At 38.3% G+C, this 9199-nt stretch overlaps 1 protein-coding gene and 1 long non-coding RNA gene across 2 annotated transcripts; both read right to left on the minus strand.

Annotated features, from left to right (window-relative positions):
- Nucleotides 1–1134: 1134 nt before the first annotated feature.
- LOC145958965 (uncharacterized) lies at nt 1135–2796 on the minus strand. Its single transcript, XR_014434555.1, has 2 exons — nt 2413–2796; nt 1135–2319 (listed from the first exon to the last, which is right to left on the minus strand). It is a non-coding gene; the product is annotated as an uncharacterized LOC145958965 (long non-coding RNA).
- Nucleotides 2797–4502: 1706 nt separating this feature from the next.
- LOC109794026 (cytochrome P450 81E8) lies at nt 4503–7231 on the minus strand. Its single transcript, XM_083076739.1, has 3 exons — nt 6633–7231; nt 6121–6487; nt 4503–5430 (listed from the first exon to the last, which is right to left on the minus strand). The coding sequence occupies exons 1-3, from the start codon at nt 7145–7147 to the stop codon at nt 4822–4824; spliced, it is 1491 nt and encodes a 496-aa protein (XP_082932865.1). The 5' UTR covers nt 7148–7231; the 3' UTR covers nt 4503–4821.
- Between the last annotated feature and the right edge of the window lie 1968 nt (nt 7232–9199).

Here is a 9199-nt window from a genome sequence, read left to right on the forward strand (position 1 = left end):
CCCACCGACACCAAGTTTTCAACAGCGAGCAAAATGCTCGAGAGTTAGCAGTCGATCTCGACTTGGTTGACGAGCTCAAAGACAAAGCTCAAATCCATGAAGAAGCCTGCAAGCTCCGAGCTTCCCGAAGATACAATACGCGAGTGCGACCTCGCTCTTTTCGAGTTGGCGAATTGGTATGGCGATTGCTAGGCGAAGCATGGAAAGACACGTCAGATGGGAAGCTTGCACCCACCTGGGGTGGCCCATTCCGAGTTATAGAAGACTTGGAAAATGGAGCGTACCGACTAAAAGAGCTCAGCGGAAAACCTATACCGCGAACTTGGAATGCTATGCATCTCAAGTTTTACTTTAGCTAATTTCGTATGAATGAGCTGTACACTCTTTTCCCGCCTCAGTCTTTTATCCCAAAAAATAGAAAAATGAGTTTTGGCTGAGAGGGTTTTTAACGAGGCACACTTACACAATCAATAAAATGACTCATTCTGTTCCACTCATATTTTCTTAGTTCTGCATCATTTTATGTTTTATGCTAAACAGAGGTCGAGTCCGAACCTTGACACAACTTATTCTACTTCACACTGAGGTCGAGTTCGAAATTTAGTAAAATTCATCTTGCTGTTAATCAAGGTCGAATACGAACCTTGAATACGCTACACAAAAACCCAAGGTCGAGTCCGAACCTTGATGTTATTCATATTATACTAAAGGTTCGAGGTCGAGTCTGAACCTTGATGATACGCATATCACACTAAAACCCAAGGTCAAATTCGAACCTCGGTATGAGCAACCAAAGGTCGAGTTCGAACCTCGGTATCAACAGCTTGAGGTCGAGTTCGAACCTCGGTATTAGCGGCTCAAGGTCGAGTTTAAACCTTAATAAATGTTACCTTACGACAGATCGAGGTCGAGTTCGAACCCTAACACGATCTATCTCTCCCGAAAGCCAAGGTCGAGTTCGAACCTTGGTACAATTTACAACATTCTAAAGGATGAATTCGAGCTTAAAAACAAATCAGTCACATCAGGCCAAATTTGAGCCCCGAAAATACACAGCAAATACCGAACGTGTTTTCAAATCGCGCAAACAGGCAAAAATCAAGCCCAAACGCAAAATAAAAGAAAAGTGCAACGGAAAGTAAACAAGAAACACATATATACACAACAATGTTTTCGGAGTTCAAACACTTGAATTCAAAAAAGGAAAACAAAGCAGAGAAAATTAAACTAAACTGTTACAAACTTAGCTTATACAGAGGCATTCTCGCTGGAGCTGTCCTCGACATCATCCTCCTTCACTAGCTTCCCGAAGCGAACCACCTTCTCCACGTGCATGGCGGAGAGGTCGAACCCCGGCGCAAGGAGCCTGGCCAGGCGAGCTGCCTTGAGGAAACCCCTCTTATGCTCAACCACAATAGACCGTTCAGTTTCCTCAAGCTTCTTCTCCAACACCGCCCTCTCCGCTTCCAGCTTCGCGAGGTCCACTCTCAAAGCGGCAACGTCCTCCTCTTTGCCACTGAGAAGAACCTCGTCACAAAGACGCTTCTCAGCCGTCGCCACCAGCTCGCCCTTCAGAGATGTCACCTCATCCTCCAAAGAACGCACCCGACCCTGGGAAGACGTCACCTCGTCTTCTAGAAAGCGCACCCGACCTCGGGATGAGGCAGCAAGCTCCTGCAGCTCACTCACCTGGGAGGCATAACTCTCGTTGGAACGCAGGGCGATCTCCAGCGACTTCTAGACCCTCGCGAGGTCTCCCCTCGCTGCTCGAAGCTCGGCCCCCTGCATTTTTGCTTCACCAAGGGCGGCACTCAGAACCTTGTTCTCCTCCTTCAGGGTCTTGTTCTCGTCCAGGGGTTGAACTCGGCCCTTCAGCCTCACCAAGTCCTCCTGCTGCTTGGACCACTTGTGCTTCCAGTAGTCCACAATGGCCATGCTCCTCTGCAGAAAGACCTGGGCAGCATCAAAGCTCCCCACTGGCCCGACTGACTCGATCATAGACTAATCAGTTGTGCTCAGCGAGCCCTTGGGGAAGAACTTCTCCATGGTCACCGCAGCGCTCCATAGTGAGTCGATCTCATCCGAAGCACTCAGGTGCTCCAACTGCACCTGCGAGCTCTCTTTCTCGTAGCGGTGCGCGAGATACGGACGCTTCGGGGGGCCCTTCATCACTGGAGCAGATGTTTGGGCCCCAGAACTCGGCTCCTCCTCGCGAGCCTCAGTAGAAGCAGAGGCAGGTGCTCCCTGCTCGGCACCAGAGACACCCACCCCTGGCGCCTCCGAGCTCGGAGTCCCCAGGACCTCAACGGCCTTGCTCGTCTATAAAAAAAAAAGCAACAACACATCTTTCTAAGATAAAGCTAAAATAGAAGAACGCCACATATAAGGAAGGCCACAGAGCAAAACACCTACCTCAGCAGCATGGGCGACCTCCTTAGTAACCGGGGTTACCGCCTCAGTAGCCTGAGCAACAGGCTCAACAACTCGAGAAGCCTCTAAGGTACGTGCATTATTTATACGAGACTCATACTCATACAAACCCTACCTTTAACATCAGAGTCTCTTTTGCAGGTACCACCCCCATCTTGAAACATCAAGCGTACCAGCGAAGGAGGCTCGCCAACCTTACCCAACGGATCAACTCTACCTCAGATCCCCGGTAAGAACAGAAATTAATTTGTATAATTATTATAAATTATAAAATTAAGAGACAAGGAAAAAAAATGAAAAAACTGAAACACAATAATTGATAGCAGATTAATTTGAAATGTTATGAGGTATGAGTTGTTTAACACTATTGACCTTGAGGTAAGTTCCACTTTGGTAAAGCCGTTGTGTGAGTCGTGAGCTATCTTTCACACGAGCCTCATGATCTCGTCCCTTCGGATTTCCAAGAACTGATTTTGTATGGTCTATACAAAATAGGTTTCTTTTGGAACTGATTTTGTTTGCACCATACAAAATTTGTTCTCAATAAACCAATTTTAAATACCCTGCTCAAATTTGCACAGACCCCTTTGTTCTCACTCATATTCTCACTCGTACTCTATCTCGAATCTTCCCTTCTCCCCGCAGGTCTATCTCTCGCACAAATTTGTACTCTGCCACTCGTTGTAGCTAGCCATTCATTTGTACTCCCATAAGGTATGTTGTTGTTTGATTATAGCTTGAACCTTGCCACGTTAGGGTTCTTTTCAAACCACGACTCTAAGAGCACAAATTTGTACTTTGATTTGGATAATTCCTTTGGGATTATGAACCTCGTCGTAAGGAAGAATGATATGGAAACCCCAATAATGGATGATGGGTTTCATAATTTTTTGATTTTTTGGGATGTAAGAGGGTTGAAGGCACCAGGTTCATTTTCTTTCACCACGTCTTTGGCTTCGCTATTCTCGACGGTGATAACCACCACTGCTTCAACCATGGGCACCGGGAGCACGACCTTTCCCCGTTTGTGCCTGCCTTTGGTGCTTCCGCGACTTCTTCTACTACTGCGAGTGCTTCCGTGACTCTTGTTGCATCTTCTACCAGTGGAGGATCATCTTTTATAGGATTTGGCATTGGAAGCACGTCATCCACTGCTTCTTTAGGGAGTGGGTTTGCCTTCGCGAATAATTCATCAACACCGACAGTTTCTAGTGTTACTACTTCTACATTTGGTGAGTTTCACCGTTTCAATATTTTTAGAAATATCCATGTAAATCATGATTGTTGCTATGTCTTTGAGGTGTTTGACCTGTTTTTGTTGTTATATTGGGAGATTTTGTGGTGGTTTACATCTAATGATGCTATTTTCTTTCAATCAATTTGATGGATGGATAAAGTATGCAAAAATCTAGATGGTTTCTTTTCAATGTAAAAAAAAAGGTGCTTAGGTACGCTTTTGAAATAAGTTTCAAATGTTTTTCAGTTGTCTTCTCCTTTCTTGAAAGTTTTGTGTGTGTAGGATTTCTGTTGATTCTTGCAGTAATTTCCACTGGTGTTATGATCTCTAGGGAAAAGCCAGGGGGAGTGCTTATGATTGTGTACTTATGGTAGTTTCTAGTAACTTTATTGGTCGATCTAAATGTCAATATAAAAAAGTGTGAAACTAGTTTGGCATCAGCAACTCACATGTTCATTGTTATATCCCCGAACCCCAAGTATATTGCATGATGTTAACTACCGAAGTCCATCTGTTTGTAGTCAACTATTTCTTTTTTATTTTATTTTATCTTTTAATTCCAATCTAGAAGACTCTAGATTTCACGACATATGTTGTTTCTTTGGGCTAATTTCAACTTGTTTTTCTTGATATTAATAAGCTTTTTATGTCGCTACTGAAGGACCATGTTTGTAGTCTAGGATTTTAACAATTACTAATACATATAAAGTCAACAAATTGAAAGATAGTTTTATTAATCCATATAATTTTAAATTCAAAAAATGCCAAAAATAATAGAAATTTAAAATTATCCCTGCATAACAAAAGGGAATAATCATAATATATAAGAGGGTCATAAAGAAAAACAAAAAAACAGATACTTCATTTATCAACACAAACATCACCATCTTGAAATTATATAGTGCTGTAGTTGTAGATGAGCTACTAATGAAGGGTTACCATAATGGAGATTTTTAAAATTCATAGATTAAAATGTTTAGCTCACAATTGAAAAATAACCAATTTTAAAAGTCTTTTTTCCACTAGTGAAGTGATATCTCCAGTCCGCTCAAATTGAAACTCGAACCTCGATCCTTGACTAAAGAGTACAACTGTTGAACCACTTGTAATGACATTTGATAGAGTTTGGTGTGCGTTTTTAATAGCATTAGAAATTAGAAAATACCCTTAATTGTTGGTGATTGGCACACTTGACACATAGCTTCTAAGGGAAACTTTTTTGGCATAGTGATCCCTTTTCCTTCAGTCATATCAATTTCTTCCTTGCTAGTTCGTTTCCACTCAAAACATTGAATTAACAAGGCCAGAGTTAAGCTCACTGTACGTTGGGCCATGTTTGCCCCTGGACAAGCCCTCCTCCCTAATCCAAATGAAAGTAACTTCCTTGCTTCACTTTCCTTCTCAAACCTCTCGGGCTTAAAATGTGTTGGATCACTCCACAACATGGGATCTCTATGAATAGCCCAAGCATTAACTAACACAATTGTGTTTTGAGGGACATTATATTCTCCTATGGTGCAATATTCTGAAGAAAAATGGGGTAGCAACATTGGAGCAGCAGGATGTAAACGAAGTGTCTCATAAACAATGCTCTGAAGGTAGGGGAGTTTCGAAAGGTCAGGTTCATCAACTAAGCAATTTTGTCTAATATGAGTGTCTAATTCATCTTTTGCCTTCTTCAATATTTGTGGATGGTTTAATAAATTAGACATTGCCCATTCTAATGTTACTGATGATGTGTCTGTTCCTGCAAGTATCATAACCTGTAAATCCAAAAAGAAAAAATATAAGACAACAAATAAGAAGATCATTCTTTTACTTTAAATTTTAGTTGTTAACTTTAGGATATTGCGTGAACCAAATCCATGAAAAAATAATTAATAAAAGAGATGAGTCTTGATAATAATTTAAAATGTTTATTCATGCTCTTATTTTCTTTGTATTATATATATATATATAATTTTTATCATATCACTTATCCAACTTTTTCTCTTTCATTTACCATCGTACACCCAAAAGTAGATGTAACATTTTTTTTTTCAATTCCTTTATTTCTAATATTGGGTCCACGCTATACCACTGCTCTCACAAGTTAATTATCTGGGTCTCTCGGGGCCACAAGCACGGGGCTCCCGTTGTGAATGACAAGTCTTCCATCTCCAATTCCATTATTGTCTACCTTTTTCAATACTATTTTGTTTGTTTTATGCATTCCAGTTACATCGTAGACTTATCCTAATCTTGAATGTGGGGGTGTTAGCTACTTAGCTAGCTACCTCACTGTAATAAATATACATGTAGCTAACAAGACCAGATACCTATTGCAGTAATTAACTAAATATGACCATAGTTTTTTGAATTAATTGTTTAAAAATATATATGTACGAAACCCTCGAAATATCACTAAATATAGTAAAAATAAAAGGCAACGATAAAGCAAAGATTATAATTACCAGAACAAGTCCTTTGATGATTTGATCCGTGTAGTATTCAGGTTGTGATTGTTGTTGAGTTAGGAGATGGTCTATCATAGTATTAGCACTGTGCTTCGCATTACGACGCTCGTCAATGAGTCCTTGTAAGAACGCATCGGTTCTCTTACTAATCCTCTTTATCCTCTTCTGCAAACCATCGTAATCAAACCACCCAAGCAAAGGCAAAAAATCGCTAGGGTTATTCGCCCCTACTAACGGTACCAACTCTTTAATCATCTCTCTAAATTGCCTTGCTTCCTCCAAGTCACTCACATCACAATCTTCACCATAGTATCTCTTCCCCGATATCATCCTCACTATAGTGTTAAACGTCATTTCCGAAAACCTAGAATAAGAAAATAATTTGTATAATTATTATAAATTATAAAATTAAGAGACAAGGAAAAAAAAAATGAAAAAACTGAAACACAATAATTGATAGCAGATTAATTTGAAATGTTATGAGGTATGAGTTGTTTAACACTATTGACCTTGAGGTAAGTTCCAGTTTGGTAAAGCCGTTGTGTGAGTCGTGAGCTAGCTTTCGCACGAGCCTCATGATCTCGTCCCTTCGGATTTCCAAGAAGGAGTTTAAACGTTGCGTTGAGAGAACATCGAGCGCTATGATGCGGCGGAGGTTGCGCCAGTGGTCGCTGTAGTTGGACTGCGTAACGGTGGTGTGGTTGTAGCCGAGGTGCTTGCCCACGAAAGTGTGGGGCCGGTTCGCCAAGACGATGTCGTTTTTGGTGAAGCATTCTTGCACCGCGGGGAACGACGAAACGACAACGACGAAACGGGAGCCGAACCAGAGAGAGAAGACTTGGCCATATTTCAGTGATATGGCATGGAATGTGCGGTGGAGGGGTTGTTTGAGTTGGTGGAGGTTTCCGATTATGGGGAAAGAAGGTGGCCCTGGAGGGAGGTTTCTGAATCTTCTTGATTGGAACAAGAGCTTCAGAGAGAAGAGAAAAATGATAACTAGGACGGACAAGTAAAAAGGAGTCATACTTGAAGCTTCGTTGGTTGTGTTGTGGATTAGTGAGTCTAATCTAGCTAGATATATATGGAGATTGGTGAGTGCTAGGCCAATACTATGTTGGGTCCATTCTGATTTCTGACTCACACTTGCATGTGAGTTTATAAAGACACGTTTGGATATTTGGCTTCGCTGAGGTTTGAACTTACGTCATCATCAATACATTACGTTATGGCTTACCAAATCACAATAAATTTTAAAAAAACATAACAAAATCTTATTTACTAAAATATTGCAGGATTTTTGAATTTTTTATGCAATTTTTTCTCAAAATTTACATAAAAATATGAAAATTCTCAAATTTATCTTAACTCATAATATATATTAAAAAAATATACAGCTTTAATAAATTTAAATGCTTCATGTAATATATATATATATATATTTCTATATATCTTCAAGAATTTTAAGAAAATAATAAATGTAATGAAATTGTTCTATAAACATCAACTATTCACACATTCTTTTAAAAATAAAAACAGTTTTAAATTCCTTTAAATTTTGAAGGGTGTCATAGAATTTTAATGGATAAAATAAAAACAAAATATTATGGATTGAAATGTTATGAGGTATGAGTTGTTTAACACTATTGACTTTGACGTAAGTTTCACTTTGGTAAAGCCGTTGTTTGAGTTCCTTAGAGACATGTTTCTCATGGTCATAAGGTATTGATTGTTTTCCTAAGTCTTGTTAGTATAAAATTTATTTTTATTTTTATTTTGTTTTTGTCTTTAATTTCTTATTTTTACCCTTGTATTTTGGGTACCTTAGACATAAGATTTATTTTACTTGTATTCCTCATTTTACCCTTGTATTTTGGGATGTCTTAATTATAGGATGTATGTTTTGTAATTCCCATTTTACCCTTGTATTTTGGCCTAGACGCATTTTTGGTAGTTTTGGAGCTATTTTTGGACTTGGAGAGGCTTAGGCCCAAGTGAAGGGCATCTAGGTTGCATAGTCTTATTATGCACCTAGTTGTAGCTTAACCAAGCCAAAGATTCCATCCTTGGCTACCAATTAAGTAGGTGTGACATGTAGGGTTCATTTGGCATGGATTTGTGTTTCATTTCTCTCACACTTCTAGCCGTCACCCTAGTGTGCCTTGCCATGACCTCACACCCTAATCTACATATACCCTAGGTATTGCTCCGTGTATTCACTACGAATTATTATGATATTGAGTGAGCTTTTCTGTTACAACCGAGATCGCAACGGGACGATAAAAATAAATTTTAAAACAATGAAGTCGCCATTAATGTTTATTTTTATGGAAAAATATTAGAAAATCATGAAATAGAAAATGGTCTACAAAAATCAGATTTTTGAGTTCGGGAGTCAATTACGTGTAAAGAAGGTATTAGCATCTCACAACGTTCATCCTAAGACGATTACCTTTAATTAATTAAACAAATTATTTATAACTTATAAAATATTTATCTCATCCTAAATTAATTAACTATAATGATCAAATGTATTTTCTTTAACCAATTTAACTAATGCATTTTAAAAAGGGTTAAAATTATTATTGTTATATAAAAAGGAAGATAATATTATTTTTATTTTTTGGCTCGATAAGATTTATTTCTTCCTCCTACGTATTTCCATGTGTAATGAAAAATCAGAGTCATGTAATTCTTTGTAGAAAATATGTGTATTGATATATTTTTTAATTAAATTTTAATTTTTTTATATTAAATTTAGGATTCTTGAAGTGTCTTACATTCGCCCTAAAATATAAAATTGACTGAATTGTACACTAAAGTCAATTCAATAAAATAAAATATTTAATTATTGTTATCGATATTATTGTTACTATGGTGTAAACTTAAAAGATTTTTTGGTTGGATATATTTATTTTGGAGAAAAATCTAAAAATATCAAGTTGTCACAACTGGTATCTTGAATTCAAAGGTTAAAAAGATGTCACATCTAATTAACCATTCCTCAAATAAAATCTTTGATATAATTAATGATTCAAATGTTTATGTTGAATATTGTAATAATATTTTTTCATATTTA

The sequence above is a fragment of the Cajanus cajan genome, chromosome 1 (assembly GCF_000230855.2).
Source record: "Cajanus cajan strain Asha chromosome 1, NIPB_CcT2T_4, whole genome shotgun sequence".
Lineage (NCBI taxonomy): Eukaryota > Viridiplantae > Streptophyta > Magnoliopsida > Fabales > Fabaceae > Cajanus > Cajanus cajan.